Source organism: Osmerus mordax, chromosome 10, assembly GCF_038355195.1.
Source record: "Osmerus mordax isolate fOsmMor3 chromosome 10, fOsmMor3.pri, whole genome shotgun sequence".
NCBI classification, from domain to species: domain Eukaryota; kingdom Metazoa; phylum Chordata; class Actinopteri; order Osmeriformes; family Osmeridae; genus Osmerus; species Osmerus mordax.
Window position 1 is genome coordinate 17718424 of NC_090059.1, and position 16927 is coordinate 17735350.

Below are 16927 nucleotides of genomic sequence, written 5' to 3' on the forward strand. Positions count from 1 at the left end.
CTAACAGCTATGTGTGTCTGTGCTGCTAACAGCTATGTGTGTCTGTGCTGCTAACTGCTCTGTGTGTCTGTGCTGCTAACTTCTCTGTGCGTCTGCGCTGCAAGGCTGAAGCGGCCGACGGCAAGCCTCAACTCAGACCTCGTTTCCGACTGCACAAAAATAAAGACATTGAAATAACCTTTTTTTTATTCATTGATTTAATTGGAACCCTCCTCAAAACAACATGTTTGTGTACGGTTTTTCATTTCACAAAATATTTACAAAACAAAAAAAGAATAGTTTAACATTTTTCTGTTGGTCGTCTTTTCTCGTGACAATTCCTTTTCAGGGTTTATGACAGTTCTTACACTGAGAAGTCCAGTATTTCTCCTTAGAAAAAAGTCATTGGAAAAAATCCTCCTGTCCATCTCAACACACTTTTAAAACGGCGTATCGTTTATTTGTCTTTTTCCGAGTGCTTATAAAACTCTTCCCCGCATGCTTTCAGCTGCAAACAGGAAGCCAGGAGCGTGTGTGCTTGTTGACAGGAAGTGACATCTTTGCCCTGCAGGAAGTACAATTACAGCATCATCAGCCCCCACCCACCACCACCACCACCCTACCCGAGTCCAGATGCTGGGGGTTGATTGGTTTGGTCTTTCCAGTCCAGGAAGTAACACACTTTAGGAATCAAGAGTCTTTTAAGACAAACATGAAACCCAGCCATGTGGCAGCAACTGGTCCTTAATGGAGACAGTCTCTTCCAGACAGAAACCTTCCATCCTCCCAGCTGCCTAGCTGGGGGAGGACTGGACCCCCCACCCCTGCCTGGTGAAGGGAGCAGGGTGGGGGTAGTTTAGAGTTGGGTCTGGCTACCATGGTTATCTCCATCTGCGTCGCCTTGCAGGTTGGGGGGGGGGGCTCGGCCATTTTGGATATTTGCCTTCAGGCGATTTCTACAACCAGTTTCTAACCGTCCACAGGTGCATTGTGGGTGTCCGGTGTGGGGGCAGCTTGGAAGAGCGTTGTGAGTTGGACAGACGACCCGGACCTCGGCCCAGAGGAGGAGGCAAAAGTGCAGCGACATGAAACAGAAATAACTGTCGTTTCTACACAACCTTGTCAGACAGAAAGAGGAAAACATGAGGATGATGATAAGAATCCTAATAAGGCATCCGACCTCACTGCCACTGGACAGAGACACATCAGAGGGAGAACAGTGACCTCAGCTTTTAGAAAGCCTGTGACCGTATCTCCCCAATTTCAATCTGAGGTGATCTCTCTCTCTCTCCCCAGATGAAAGCAGGTGTCCCCTCCTAATAGTGTAAGATGCTGTGTTGAGCTGAAGTGCCTCAGAGTGAGCAGGTGCTGTTGTCAAACACATGTATAATACACTACATGAATCGTAGACTGTAGAAAAGAAAGAAAATCGTATATAGATCAACCCTGCCCCCGAGAGTGAGCGTGTAGCTGTGTGTGTTAACTAGACATTACGACTGTCCACAGATCATGTAAGGGTATGTATTTATATGCTGACTGTTACTGTGTCTGCATGAGTATCTTGTGTGTCTCTAGATGAAGGTGTTTATCTACGTGTGTGTGTGTGTGTGTGTCTAGGTGTGTGTGTGTGTCTAGGTGAGGGCGTGTTTCTACGTGTGTCTAGGTGTGTGTGTGTTAACTGGTGACGTAGTGCTTGGCCGAGGGTTGTCCATACAGGCCATAGAAGTCTGCGTGTCTGTGTGTCTGTGAGGCGTCGATCCAGTCCCTCACAGCCAGGCCCTGCATGGACGACCCTCCAGAGGCCAGGCCCGGGGGAGGGGGGTAGTCCTGGGTGCTGACCCAGGGGAAGGAGCCTGTGCGTGGGTAGGGAGGGTGGCCACGGTGGCCCGACACGGAGGGCACCCCAGAGCAGTAGCAGTTATCCATGGTACACACCAGGATCTTGCGGCCGCCATATTGGGGCAGGACGGCCTGCTGGGAGGAGCTACCGCTGCCGGGAGGGAAGTGGGAGGAGCTGAACACAGACCCTGAATGGTGATTGGTTAGAGACCCGCTGCCACTTCCTGTCCCGCTGCCTTCGCTCATGTGGGAGGGGCCACAAGGGCCCAAGGGCTGCTGATTGGTGGATTGGCCCTCTCCGGGGGTGGAGTTAGAACCCAGGTATGGCTGTTTGGCCAGTGAGGACGAAGAGGGGGAGGAGTCCTTGAAGCCGGAGGTGGCGTTCTTCCCGGCGTTTCCGCTTCCGTCCGGGAACGCCGACGAGTGTTTCCGTTTCTCCGCCCCCGAGCCGGAGCCGAGGCCGCTGGGATACGCAGAGACGGACTGGAGGAAGGAGGAGGGAGGGGTGAGGGGAGCTGGAGAGGGGAGGGAGAGATGGGAGGGTGAAAAAGAAGAAGAGGATGAGACAAAACATAAGTAATTAGCATCAAGACACCAACATGTACAAGCAGTAACATCTCCCCAAGTGTGGTTGAGGTTAGGGTTGGGTATGGTTAAGGTGCGGAGGTGGCGTACCTTCCAGGGTTCTCCTCAGGCCCTTCTCCCTCTTGGAGAGTTCTGCCAGGAACAGCTTGGAGTTCAGACTGCCCACCCTGTATGGGGGCAGCGCACTGCCCACACACACCTGGGACCTGCACACACACAAAGCATACAATCCCATTAAAAACCAAAACATAATCCATTCAGAAGAAAAAAGTACTGATGACTTAACAGACACCACGGGCCCCGGCGCCCCCAAGCGCACCTGTCGGTGAGGATCCTGACAGGCTTGGTGTTCTTCATGAAGCTGAGGTCTTCGGCCTTGCTGAATGCGGTCTGGACGGAGCGGAGCAGCTTCTGGGCCTCGTGCCTCTGCTCCCCCAGCAGCAGCACCTGGGCAGCGTTGTCCTGGCAGAAGCGGGCCTGGGCGCGGTCCAGCACCTCCAGGGTCCGGCCCAGGTCCTCCTCCAGCAGCTGTTGCATGCGCTGGTACTGCAGACGCACCTCCTCCTTCAGCTCACACACACGGTCCTGGGACACACACACGCAGACAGGACACACACGCAGAGACAGCACGCACACACACACACAGAAACACAAAGCATACACAACTTGTTAAAAACATTTTTTGCTCCCCACCTCTGCCAGATCCAACAAAGCGTTTGTGCTGTCAGATTGACGGTGTGTGAGTGACAGAGTGTGTGTGTGTGTGAGAGAGTGTGAGTGTGTGTGTGTGTGTGAGAGTGTGTGAGTGTGTGTGAGAGTGTGTGAGTGAGAGTGTGTGTGAGAGTGTGTGTGTGTGAGTGAGTGAGAGTGTGTGTGAGAGAGTGTGAGTGAGAGAGTGTGTGTGAGAGAGTGTGTGTGAGAGAGTGTGTGTGTGTGAGTGTGAGTGAGTGAGAGTGTGTGTGAGAGAGTGTGAGTGTGTGTGTGAGTGAGTGAGTGTGTGTGTGTGTGAGAGTGTGTGTGTTAGACGTACCTCCACCACACACTTGTCTGAGTCCAGCTTGCAGAGCTGCTCTTCAATGTCTTGCACCCTCTCCTCCACACACTCCTGCTGCCTCAGGAGGGTTTGCTGGGGGAGAGAGAGAAGTTTCAAGTTGAAAGAGAGAAGGAAGGAAAGAGAGAGAGATAAAGGGGGTCACAAGAGAGGGGAAGAGGGAGGTTGTCAGTATTGACTGACCAGTGATAAGACCCCTAGCTAGAGGGCGTCGTTAGCAACCAGCTAACCCAACCGCTCCATCGAGGGGGAGGGAGGCACGCTGCCATGGCAACCTGAAGCTATGCTGTGTTTGCATGAGTGAGTGAAGAACAACAAAACCCGAAGAGGAGGAATGGACAGAATAGGGAGGGGTGGAATCCACTCCTCTCCCCTTACCCTCTCCTCTGTTCTCTGGCTCTCCCTCTTCTCTTCTCCCTCCCATCTCTAACCATCCCCTTACTCACCCTCTCCTATTCCTCCCTCCTCTCCACCCTCCTTTTAGCAGTATACAGGACATTCACACACTCAAGGCCCAGGGAATCTGTGACTCAGTCCCTGTTGTCACAACAACACCGGCTATTTCTGCTGCTAGCTAGCCTGCCCCGCCAGCATCGGAGAGCTAGCTAGCCGAGCTAAAGCCAGCCCAGAACAGAGAACCCAAACTCTCCTATACCTCTGAGCTCTCTGCTTCAACACCACAGGTGAGCTGGGCCACACAGGAGATTGTCTGTATATTCAGACGGTTGCCGCTTCAGCCAGGCAAGAACTAAGCTATGTGTGGTAGGACCTGGTCACAGGGACGCCAGACTAATGAGGATGCCCCCCTTCCCCCCTCCTCAGGGTTATAAACATGATCTCTACAGACCACCCCCACACACACGGTAGCATGGTGTGACCTGGAGGTGTGACCTGATTGTGCAGATTGATAGATTGGGGCTGAGGGCAGGGCCCTGTGAGGGCAGCAGTGGTATTTCTGGAGGGAGTTCAAACATGGGGGTTGGGGTGTCCCTAAGGGGGGGGGGGGGGGGAGTGCTGGAATACGGGGGGGGGGGGGGGGGGGGGGGGGGTTCTGGGGTTGCCTTTAGAACAGCGGTTCTCAACCTTGTTTTCCGCTGGGGTGCACTACGTTGTCTCAGGAAAATGTGAGCTCAGTGGATCCTCCTCCAGGCAGCCCCCAGAGGGATGGAGGGGAGGGGCAGAGGGGCTGGGTCATGGGCTAGGGAGGGCTCTGGTGTGTGTGCATGGGTATGGTGTGGGTGTGTGGATGGTTCCGGGATCTGGAGATTCTGAGCAGATGACATGGTGTTAATAGCAGTCAGGAGGCCAGATGCACACTTGTGTGTGTGTGAGAGAGGTTTTCCAGATGAGTAAGGAAGCTTTTCCTCTGACTAACCCTGGTCTGATGGCACCTACTGCATCCACCTCAAACACACGAGGCAGAAAGAGAGAACCTGAAATGGCATCTCGTGAATCAGGAGGCAGGTCAGGAGCGAGGAAGCACTGTTAGCATGCAGGCTAACAGCTGCTAACAGGCTCCGCCCCTCCAGCTTTAGCTCAAACCAGAACGAGATTCTCAGAAAAGCCAAAAGGAAACCACAGAATAGACTGGAGTGAGAAATCACTTAATTCTCCCCCATCCCCTCCTCCTCCATTCCTACCCCCCTTCCCCCGCCGCCAGCCCCAGCTAGGATGCACCTGTGCTGGGGAGATAAGGCAGGCAGAGAGCCCCTTATTGTTCCACCCTCCACCTCATTGTTTGTCATTCCAACAGATGAGAATGGGTTTGAATAGATCACAATTGAGAAACGCATACAATTGAAACATTTATATGTCGGGAGTTTCACACACACACACACACACTTCCAAATCAATCTTTCCACAATTTGATATTCTGTAGTCGAACCAGATTAACTGAGTGGCAAAGACTCAGATAGTAGGAGATAATACAAAATAATCTATATAAATAATAAAGCTTTTGACGGGAGGTGTGTGTGTGCGCACTATGAAAGTGTGTGCTGATGATGGCGTGTGTGAGACTGCAAGTCACCTTCAGTACGTTGGTGCCTGTGTACCGCACTACGAGTGTTAATATGCTAAAACGCGTGACTTAACTAGTGTCCAACCTTAACGAGCATCCTTTAACGAGCACGGCCCCTCCCCCCCTGGCCCCTCTCCCCTCACCCTGATGTCGTTGCGGCGCAGCTCCACGTCGGTGACGGCGTGGCCGTGGCTGGGATGACAGCGTGCGAAGCAGCAGTACTGGCACACGGCAGTCTGCTCCGCGTCGCAGTGGTACAGCCGGTACTCGTCGTGCTGCGGACACGTCCACGCCTTCACCGCCTCCGCCTCCACCAGCAGGTGGCCCAGCGCCGAGCAGGGCTGCTGCAGGTGCGTCTGGACGTGGGACTGGCAGCAGGGGGCGTTGCAGCGCAGGCACACCTTCACGGCCGGCAGGGGAGGCCCGCGGCGACACAGGATGCACTGCAGCGCGGGCGGGGCGGGTTTCTCCACGCTCAGGGCGTTGTACTTCTCCACGATGTTGGACAGCTTGTGGTTCTTCTCCAGCGTGGGTTTCTGGGTGTAGGCGTGGTTGCACTCGGGGCAGCGGGCCAGGGTGGAGTCTTTGGCCCAGGCCTCGCTGATGCAGCCCCGGCAGAAGTTGTGCTTGCAGGGCAGCTGGATGGGGTCGGAGAACACGTGGAGGCAGATGGGGCAGATAAGCTCCTCCTCAAAACAATTCCTCCAGGTTTCAGCCGAGTCAGACGCCATGTTGGAGGCAGGCATGCAAATCTGTGGCAGGTTTTTGTTTTGTCTTGTCTCTACCTGGAGGCAAGCCCTCTTGGATATAAACAAAATGATCTACTTTCACACACAAAAATACTGTAATACGGGACCTTTTGTAAAAGATATAGGTATATTAAAAAAATTGTCGTTTGTGGATAACTGTTTCTCCCTGACTGAAAACGTATATTGCTTAATTCCAAGCTCGAGCAGGTAGGCAAATTCCAGAACAGGAGCAGAGGCCTCGAGCAACTATGACGACAACATCGTTGTTATTACAACACACTTTAGGCCTGACGTTACGCAAATGACAGTAAAAGGCTGCTCCACTTCTCTCTTTATCACACAGTTACGGTCAGCTTCCACGCATGAATAATCACCTTGTTGGCGTATCTGGCAACAAACACCAAGCAACCAGGTTTAAACATCACAATGTATGGCTCAGCGACCGGCTTACTTATTAGTTTACAGGTTAACGAATCTCTGCTAGTTGTTAATGACATACATTCGGTTGACAGTCTAACTTCAACCTCGGTTTGACCGGTGGCAGACCAAATCAGAACGAAAAATCCACCCTAAAATGAAAAATATATCGCGTTTTCTAAAGTGCCCCTTCTCCACACCCTTGGTAGGCCCACGTATTTAGAACCAGCTCACGGTTTATCTTTGAATCAATAGTTTCCTCAGGGTTGACGAAACGGCTGTTCAAATAAACGTTGCATTCCAAGCTCACAGCGCTTTCGTCCGCTTCCCCAATTTTAGACGGTCTATTTTGGGAGCATTAACCGTACATTAAAACACACTAACCAGCTAGTGGACAACCGCTGAAATAAAAAGATAATATTCGGATTTGGAGATTAGAATCATGTGACAAGTATCCTTAGCCCTTCAATAAACATTGCCTCACGTTGCGACGCACTTTGATCCACACAATAGCGACATACTAACTGCTTATTTGTTCCATGAAGCTTAAAACGTCAGCTATGTGGCACAGGCAACGCTCACATATCTGTACACAGGGCCCCGACTTCTCTCACTTTAGTGTTTTTTGTCGCTTATGACGAGCTTTTAGGCTTACGAAAAAAATATCATAGACAAGGCCTCATTTAAAAGCTATGTACTGCATAGTTAATCGTATAATAGGCGACTCCAGTTCATGCGCACAAAACAAAGGGTTTTTAGAATCCGCTGGAATGTTGGCTGCTGTTGCGAGCCTTTGGGTTCCACCGACAGATCTATCGAAGGTCTCTCGAACCAAAGATATGTTCCGGCCTCCTATCTTTGGTCTCTCCTAGACGAATTTGGTCAGTTGTCAGAAGAGCTTTAGCCAACAACATATCTCCACTTGATTAAATCTTATACATCTGTCAGACATCCCTTCACCATTTTTCTGGCACGTGTATAAATTTCTTAATACACCATTATGCACTATTTGTAACAAGCAGAAGGCTGTTACTATCACATACAATCAGTATACATAATTTGTGAACAAATAGGCCTACAAAAATATACCCTTCTATTAATCTTAAAGGGGCCGTCGCTATATTCTGTCCTTGTTAAATGTAGCTGTCATCAGCCATCTTGCGATCCTCGTGAAAAAAAGCGAAATCGCCTCGAAAGGGGATCTGGAGGTTATTTCCAACGCTCGTTTTGTTTTAAGGTTTGTATAGAAACATCAAAAAAATAAAATCCACCATTTCCAAAGTCGCCTCTCCAGTATTTGCAAATCCAATCACGAAGATGTGGCCATTTCAAGGCCTAGCCCCGTTGTTGTGTCCAAAGCGAGCCGCGTCGATGGTAAACATAAATCCAATACGCCTTTGAATAATCATTTGTGATTTCTCCCCCTCTCTGCCTTCTCTGTCTCTCTCGGGTAGGCTACAGCCAGAGGAGGAATGCAGGCAAGCTGGAATAGTCCCAGGAACATCGGCTCCCCCCACCTTCCGGATCAACGCTCCCCGACTGTCACGTGACCTGTCACACAACCGATGTGTGTCGCGTTTTCAACCGGCAGGAGATGAGGAACGCAGAGAGAGGGGGGAGCGGGGACGGAAAGGCCCCACTGAATCGAGTGCACAGACCACAGCCATTGAATCCCATTCATGCTTAAATAGTATACTATCCTGATTGAATGTACTTTTACATACAGGAAAGCACGCGTATATGTGAGACAGATTGAGACACCCAAACAGCTACGTGAGGCGGAAAGGCTTATGAATGATAAGATACAATAAACCTAAGATAAAGTCAAATTGGGCGGAATAACTGGGATAACTTTGATTTCAAATGAAGGTGTATGTCATCACAGACTAAGGAGCGAAAAAGACGACCCAGCCCAAATAAGTCACTTTTTGTGTGTGGCTTAAAAGCTTATATTAAATGAATACAACAAAAGCAGTATGACCAAACAAAATACTTTTGTGAGTATTGTAATGTATTTGTATGTGTGTGTGGGGGGGTCCTAAATAATTATTTCTGCATCAACTTAAAGATCAATGTCACAAGACAGGAAGACTCAATGTACTTTCGCTCTGGATAAGAGCATCTGCCAAAGGCCTAAATGTACTTTCCACATCCTTTTCACATCCGCGCTCCCATAGCTGGCTAGCTATATTTTGCTCACAAAAATCCAGGGAATCATTCTCCTTCTGCATAGCAATGCTTCAAAATGGCGAACTACTATAACATACTCATAAACAAAAGCACAAAGCGTTGATGCTACAACACAAACATATTAGCTACAAGCATAACACTTCTATTAAACTTAGTAGTATAAATACCTCATGGGAAGAGACAAACGCGGAGAACGTGCGACGGCGACTGTTAGTTGCTAGCAAGCTAACTGGCGATCCTCCATTAGAGATCCCAACGGATTCTACATGAAGCTCTACGCTGATAAAGCAAGGAATTTACACTTTTTATTGACAACTGTTATTTGTTTAATTAGTAAATCAACAAATATGAACGGGACATATATTATCTTTACCCATTTCACAACACTAACTATTTCCACAAGAGGAACTACAACTCGTCACAGGTAGCTAGAAGACAGGTGTTCACGCACGCGCTCTGGCGGCCTGCTTCACCGCCATGATCACTGACGTTCCTATTGACAAAAAACATGACATTATGAATCGGCACAATCGTCACTACACAGATTACTTTTGATTTAACCACTTAAGTTAGTGCTACTAAAAGTGCTACTTTTTTGGTTTTGTGTTAGCCAGTTAACACTACAAACAGCCTACTACAAACGACGGTTTGGATTGACCCTGGGGTCAGAATAAATTAGAATGAAGAAGATGGCAGGTGTAAATACAGACCGTTCCTTGATTCGGATAACCGAAACTGTTAAAACTCTGCACTTCATCCTAAATCCTCTGCTCTGCTTCCTATTGGCTCTACTCGTCGCTCTGGATGAAAGCATCAGCTAAACCGGTAACATGTGAATGAAGAATTTATTCAGATGGGCAAAAAGACATCACAAACACAATCAATTAGATCACTTTATTAGCGACAAATTTGGTCTGAAATAAGACGCTGCAATAATAAAAAAAAAAAAAAAGGCTAGACAACCACTAGGTTAAACATCACGTAAACACAGATATCTGTTCTGACTGGCTTGTCCGATCCACCCTCCACTAAATGTATTGTGACATTTTAAGAAACTCACATTGTGCACTTCCTGAGTTACTCTAAAGCAGTTTTACTTTAACGATGAGACAAAAAAAAGGATCTCGAAGATCCAAAACAGTGAACTCACCGTACATTGAAAATGATAATTCATTCCAGAACATGGAACGTGGAATGCATTTCTTGAAGACTGCATCACAAATGCTGTCATGGCACATAGTCATTTTTCAGTCCATTAAATAGTACTGAATAAATCCATAATTTTCACAATGAAAGTTATAAAATGTTTAGTTAAGTATGTGTAAACAGACTTAACAGCCTTATAATCCAATTTCGTAAATATTTAAAAATCAATTCATACCACGATTATCATAACCACAATGTAAAATACTTTTTAAGACACAAATGGTTTCAGTTCTATGGCAGTTCTGCAGGAGGTCTGGTCAGAACAAGACGAGAGAATCTGTCTTTGACCAATGTTGACCGAAGTGCAGATAAACAGATCGGTGGTGGGAGGAACTTCAGGGGCACAGTACATGCATTCCCAAATCAAACTGAAATTAGATCATTTTTACCCCACTTTTAACTTCATGCCGATACACACTTTGTTCCTCTGCATTTTTGGTCATTTCGTCTCAGCACATTGGAAAATATGAAATGGCCGACAAACATGGCCATAAAGCATGTTGCGGTAAACTAGTTAGTATTAGTGTCGAGGTGGTTGACAAACCTATTCCTTGGTGGTGTACATGTTCCTAACCTGATGCTTACTGAGTAACACTGGTCCACACTCAGAACACAGACACGTTTACACGCCTAGTTTTTGGGTTTAAAAGGGTTGTGAGCTTGGTCCTTTCACACATGGTTCAATTACTCTTAATTTGGTCATAAGTTCACATATAAATATAAACATCTCCAACTCTTCATATCAAAATAAGGCAAGTTTCAATTTAAAAAAAGTTCCCAGCTCGTGAGCAGGATTTCATAAAACCAGTCCTTTCCTCTCTGTCGTTAGAGGGATGTACTGCAGTTCCCACTCCCCGCCAGCAGATGGCACCGCTCACTATGCTGGCCGACCGAGCAGCCCTCAGATGGCCTTCATGTCTGCAAGGCTGCTGTGCTGCACCCCCTGCCTCTGGGCCTTGACGCCCTGCAGCCGGCGGCCGTGCAGCGTGAAGCGGGACCAGGCCAGCAGCTGCAGCACGGAGCAGGTGATGGGGACAAACACCAGCAGGTAGAAGCAGCCCTGGCGCAGAGGGGCGCCCCCTGGTGGAGGGAGGACCGCTACTGCAACAGGGTCCAGCGCCGGCCCTGAGCTCCTCTCAAAGATGTCGAAACCTGGAGGGGGAGGGACAAGAATAGAGAGAGTGAGAATGGGGGAGGAGAGAGAGAGAGAATGGGGGAGGAGAGAGAGAGACTTCCTACTTGTGTAGACACACATACACACACCTGTGTAGACACACAGCAGCCAGGTACCGAAGAGGGGGGCGAAGGTCTGGCCTGGCTTGGTCACCAAGGCGACCATGCCAAAGAGCAGCGCGGAGGCTGGCTGCTGGCGCCGGTTCACCACAAAGTCCTCGTCCACCAGATCCGACACCACCAGGCTCAGCAGTTTACAGGTCCCCTCGGTGAACACACGGTTACTGGGGGGGACAGGTGGACACACGGTTACTGGGGGGGGACAGGTGGACACACGGTTACTGGGGGGGGCAGGTGGACACACGGTTACTGGGGGGGGACAGGTGGACACACGGTTACTGGGGGGGGCAGGTGGACACACGGTTACTGGGGGGGGCAGGTGGACACACGGTTACTGGGGGGGGACAGGTGGACACACGGTTACTGGGGGGGGCAGGTGGACACACGGTTACTGGGGGGGGACAGGTGGACACACGGTTACTGGGGGGGGCAGGTGGACACACGGTTACTGGGGGGGGACAGGTGGACACACGGTTACTGGGGGGGGGGCAGGTGGACACACGGTTACTGGGGGGGGGGCAGGTGGACACACGGTTACTGGGGGGGGGGAAGGTGAACACACGGTTACTGGGGGGGGCAGGTGGACACACGGTTACTGGGGGGGACAGGTGAACACACGGTTACTGGGGGGGGGCAGGTGGACACACGGTTACTGGGGGGGGCAGGTGGACACACGGTTACTGGGGGGGGGGCAGGTGAACACACGGTTACTGGGGGGGGGGGGCAGGTGGACACACGGTTACTGGGGGGGGGCAGGTGAACACACGGTTACTGGGGGGGGGCAGGTGAACACACGGTTACTGGGGGGGACAGACACACGGTTACGGGGGGGGGGGGCAGGTGGACACACGGTTACTGGGGGGGACAGGCAGAGATGGCAGAAGTATACACATCCTTCACTCAAGTAGAAGTACAGATACTCATGTTTACAAAGACACTGGCAAAAGTTGAAGTACCGACTACACTTAAAAATCACAAAATAATTGTAAAACTTTTTTACAACCTTTCGAAACTTTTTAGTGCAAATATTTTTTCAACCTTTTGAAATCGTTTTCGAAACTTTGTTTAGAAAATATTTTTTCAACCTTTCAAAAATAATTTTGCAAAACGTTTTTTTTCTGAACCCTGGCTTGTTGAGTTTCCTCAAACACTCCATATCCTTCCTTATCACGAGGACCAACACACACCCTCTCCTTCATCCAGGAACACACACACACACCCTCTCCTTCATCCAGGAACACACACACCCTCTCCTTCATCCAGGAACACACACACACACCCTCTCCTTCATCCAGGAACACACACACCCTCTCCTTCATCCAGGAACACACACACACCCATACTTGATCATCCACATAGGAACATTCTGCTGTTACGGAACAAGGGTGTTTGAGAATGAATGTATACGTGGGAGAGAGAGTGTGCGTGTGCGTGTGTGTGTGTGTGTGTGTGTCTACCTGGCGATGAAGATGCAGAGCAGGTACAGCTGGTCGGGCCCGGCCAGCAGCATGGCCAGGCTGAGAGCCAGCTTGAGCAGGAACAGCCAGCGCACCACCAGGTAAACTCCGTAGCGCTGGCACAGCGACAGGAAGTACATGTTGTTCAGGTGGGGGGCGATGTAGGAGATGCCTGGGAGGGGTCAGGACTCGGTTAAAAACACACATACATTAACATACTGACTGGGGTAGGAGGTACAGGGTAGGGGCTACGGGCATGGGGTTAGGAGCTAGCAGTTAGGGGATAGGAGGTAGGAGGTAGTGTCTGTCTCACCCAGCAGGATGGAACCTGTGGAGGCAGAGATGCTGTCTGAGAGGAGGTGCTCCAGAAACAGAGGAAAGAAGTTACTGTTGAAGTGGCAGTGAAACACCTGGGGGAGGAGGGGAGGAGGGAGACAACAAAAAGACCAAATGTGAAGAAAGATTTACGTGAATTGAAACCAATTTCTAGATATGCATTGTTCGATGTCTGCTGAATGAATCAAATGAATCCCCCCGATAGAGAAGCCACGCTGCCTGAGTGTAGCATCCCAGGCAGCCTGGACGACCCCTGGACGACCCCTGGACGACCCCCGGCTGAACGCACCTGCAGCAGGTTCATGGAGGAGAACCACATGAAGTTCCTGTGCTTGGAGAGCTGGCGCAGGTACTCCCCAAGGGAGAGGGGGCTCTGCTGGGGGGGGGCAGGAGGCCCCACACTCAGCCTGCAGCAGGGGACACAGGTTAGGGGGGTCTTCACACACACACAATGTAGATTTAAACTGTTACTTGCTATAACCAAGTAAGAAATACAAACAGGCATTCAAGTCTTGCTCTATTTTCTAGGCTGTGGATAAAAGCGTCTCCTGAACGTCACATACTCTTTCAGCAGCAGCGCCTCCTCCTGCCTCAGACGAGCCTCGCCCCGGAACCGTCGCCGCAGCAACCGGCACACCACCACGAACCCTGCTATGGAGGCGGCGGAGAGCGTGGCGCAGAAGATCCGGAAGGAGAAGAAGTCTTCCTTGTCCCAGAAGCAGTAGGACAGGAAGACGGACAGGGACCCGAGCGCGCTGAACAGAGAGCAGTGGAAGTTGAGGCGAGCACGGTCACTGGCAGACACGGCCAGCTCGGCCAGGAGAGCGTTGTGGTTGAGGTCGACCAGGGTGAGGAAGCCGTCATACAGGCACAGGCACAACAGGAAGTGGAGGCCCGGGGGGGCCCAGGGCACCCAGAAGGACAGGAAGGAGAGGGCGAAGAGGGGGCCGTTCCTGGAGAGGGCCCCCAGGCGTTTCAGGATCACCTCAGGGGACGAGATGTAAGGGCCAGACCTGGGAGGGGGCAGACGAGGGGTCAGACACACATACACACACAGCTAAACAAACACACACACACACTGCTAAACACACAAAAAAGGTAGATAGAGAGAGAGAGAGAGAGAGAGAGAGAGAGAGAGAGAGAGAGAGAGAGAGAGAGAGAGAGAGAGAGAGAGAGAGAGAGAGAGAAATCTATGTATGCAACTGTACGTGCGCTGGCAGGTGTGGTAGCTGCAGTCGCAAAAGCATATTTACACAAGTTATTCTGTTTCGTTCACAGTGACCAGGTGTCACTCTCTCTCCTTAGACACACATTAAATAACAAACACACAGAAACCATTTTGTGACTTACTGTTTACATAGAGGATAGGACAACAGACCAAAAAGAGGTACAGAGAGAGATAGAGAAGAGGGATAGAGAGAGGAGGGATAGAGAGAGGAAGGATAGAGAGAGGAGGGATAGAGAGAGGAGGGATAGAGGGGGAGGAGAGAGAGAGAGAGAGGGGAGGGCTAGAGAGAGAAAGAGAGATGGAGCCAGAGGAGTACTTACTGAGCGGAGCCAAGGAAGTTACGGTCACTCAGCCAGCCAAACAGAGGATCGTTCAGACTGTTCCATATGAGAAACACCGTCTGGGGAGGGGGGAGGTGAGGGAGAGGCAACAAGAGACGGCATTGAACGGTTATCCTTCCACTATCATTACATCCAGGAGGTCTCTCACACTAATCACATAATCACATTACACATACACCACATCACCTACCCCAGAGACACACAGAGAGACAGAGAGGGAGAGAAAGAGAGAGAGACTGAAAGAGAGAGAAAGGGAAAGAGAGGGAAGGACAATGAAAAAGAGGGAATGAAAGAGACACTCACCTCCCCCACCCAGAAGGAGACCTTGTCGATCTTGTAGACAGAGACGAAGGTCTCCACGTAGTACAGCAGGAACACGTTGTGGAGGATGGAGACGAACAGCGCCAGGGAGCCGTACAAGACTGCGGTGGAGACCCCGAGACAGCAGCCCCACACCCGCTGGCCCATCCTTCCCCCGTCACACTCTCCCCCGTCTGGCCCTGGCCTCGCTGCTGCTGCTGCTCAGCCCTGGCTCACCTCCGCCCCCCCCTGACACTGCAAACAAACACACCCAGCAAATGGTGAGAGGAGGAGAGCAAATGGTGGATCGAGTGAGACCGAGGTGTGAAATTACATACACACACACACACAACACCAACTGGAACAACTGAAAGTGTTAAAACACACTGTCTGGGTCATACTGACTTTCCTGGAATCTTCCTCTCTACGCCCCCTCCCTCCTTCACCTCCTCCCTCTAGCCTGCTGGGACAGAAAGGCAGCCTCTCACAGCATCCCTCTCTCCTCCTCAATACATCACTGGACAGTCCTGAGGGAGAGGGAGGAGGGTGTAACTGGAGCCTCTCCTCATTGTGACTCCACTATCAGGCTCCTCCACCTCCAACACGCTGCTCCAGTTCACACAGACAACACACTGGAGGGTTTCTTCTCCAGGTGTCATATTAACCCTGGGACACTGACCTGTAGCCTTGCTCAGAGAGAGGAAAGAAGAAGGGGGGGGAGAGTGACGGGGGGGAGAGAGAGTGAAGGGGAGAGAGGGAGAGACAGAGACAATGAGGGAGGGGGGGGCAGAGAGAGTGAAGGGAAGAGAGGGAGAGACAGAGACAATGAGGGAGGGGGGGGCAGAGAGAGAGTGAAGGGGAGAGACAGAGACAATGAGGGAGGGGGGGAGAGAGAGTGAAGGGGAGAGAGACAGAGACAGAGACAATGAGGGAGGGGGGGGCAGAGAGAGAGTGAAGGGGAGAGAGGGAGAAACAGAGACAATGAGGGAGGGGGGGAGAGAGAGAGAGTGAAGGGGAGAGAGGGAGAGACAGAGACAATGAGGGAGGGGGGAGAGAGTGAAGGGGAAAGAGGGAGAGACAGCTGAAGAGAAAGGGTCTACCAGCCATTCCTGACCTTTTCCACTTTGCGCCCCCACTTGCATTGCTAATATTTTTACAGCCGCCCAACACAGCCAATTTTAAGATCTGTAAGAATTGTAATCATCATTTACCAATAGTATATATAAATATTTTGACATATAATTGCAGGTCGAGAGGGTTGTACACTCGTTTTGAATTTGAACGGGTGGAGGTGTTTAGAGAGCGGAAGAATCTGTTCCCTCTGTGAAGTGGTTCCATAGAGTGGTTCACTAAGCTGCTGTGTGCTGAGGAGCCCAAGTTGGCCTCCGTTATTATCCTGCTAGTCTCTCATAAGAGCGAGCCTCCCACGTGGCAGCATCAGAGAAAAATCAGTTTAAAAATAGCATCAGGCTGGCGGGCCCACACACCTGTCTAGTACACTCAGGTCTGCGCATGCCCGGGCCTCCACATGCCCGGGCCTCCACAACCTCACCGTTATCAACAAACGGGGAATACCAAAGTTTATGAACAGTTACATTCAACATAAATATTTTCCCCTTCATCATTTTACAAACAGTTCATCATATTACAAACAAGAAATTTATGATGATGACATATCCGTTAAATCTCAGTGGGAAAAAAACACCTCAGCCTTTAAACCCCCTGGTCCTTTCAAACCGAGCAGTCAAGCGAAACCGACTTCGGCGCTGCATCTTGCAGTCAGTGATTCTCATCTGGGTTTATCTGGAGCGGAGTGAAAGGGAAGCGGAACCGGGTTGACAGGTGGTCCCTTCATGCCTAGCAGGACAGTATCGCCTGGCAAAACCTCGGAGTCGCACACTCAACCGTAGAGAGGGCGGCTGTTGGCAGAGAGTGC

General features: G+C 50.6%; 2 protein-coding genes across 2 annotated transcripts; both read right to left on the bottom strand.

Annotated features, from left to right (window-relative positions):
- Positions 1-176: 176 nt before the first annotated feature.
- trim8b (tripartite motif containing 8b) lies at positions 177-8172 on the bottom strand. Its single transcript, XM_067244898.1, has 5 exons — positions 5618-8172; positions 3434-3529; positions 2723-2988; positions 2494-2609; positions 177-2333 (listed from the first exon to the last, which is right to left on the bottom strand). The coding sequence occupies exons 1-5, from the start codon at positions 6218-6220 to the stop codon at positions 1654-1656; spliced, it is 1761 nt and encodes a 586-aa protein (XP_067100999.1). The 5' UTR covers positions 6221-8172; the 3' UTR covers positions 177-1653.
- A 1537-nt stretch (positions 8173-9709) lies between these two features.
- On the bottom strand, positions 9710-15165 carry mfsd13a (major facilitator superfamily domain containing 13A). Its single transcript, XM_067244918.1, has 8 exons — positions 14995-15165; positions 14671-14750; positions 13686-14135; positions 13412-13529; positions 13100-13196; positions 12787-12958; positions 11300-11493; positions 9710-11188 (listed from the first exon to the last, which is right to left on the bottom strand). Exons 1-8 carry the CDS (start codon positions 15157-15159, stop codon positions 10938-10940), a joined length of 1527 nt encoding a protein of 508 aa, XP_067101019.1. The 5' UTR covers positions 15160-15165; the 3' UTR covers positions 9710-10937.
- Positions 15166-16927: the final 1762 nt, after the last annotated feature.

Excerpts from the sequence above, each read along its gene's own strand:
- mfsd13a (XM_067244918.1), bottom strand. The coding sequence starts at position 15,159 with ATGGGCCAGCGGGTGTGGGGCTGCTGTCTCGGGGTCTCCACCGCAGTC. Across the intron at positions 11,494-12,786 it reads CTCTGCATCTTCATCGCCAG|TAACCGTGTGTTCACCGAGG; the intron begins GTAGACACACAC and ends TGTCCCCCCCAG. Across the intron at positions 11,189-11,299 it reads GCTGCTGTGTGTCTACACAG|GTTTCGACATCTTTGAGAGG; the intron begins GTGTGTGTATGT and ends CTCCCCCTCCAG.
- trim8b (XM_067244898.1), bottom strand. The coding sequence starts at position 6,220 with ATGCCTGCCTCCAACATGGCGTCTGACTCGGCTGAAACCTGGAGGAAT. Across the intron at positions 2,610-2,722 it reads GTCAGGATCCTCACCGACAG|GTCCCAGGTGTGTGTGGGCA; the intron begins GTGCGCTTGGGG and ends GTGTGTGTGCAG. Across the intron at positions 2,334-2,493 it reads CCTGAGGAGAACCCTGGAAG|CTCCCCTCACCCCTCCCTCC; the intron begins GTACGCCACCTC and ends TCCCCTCTCCAG.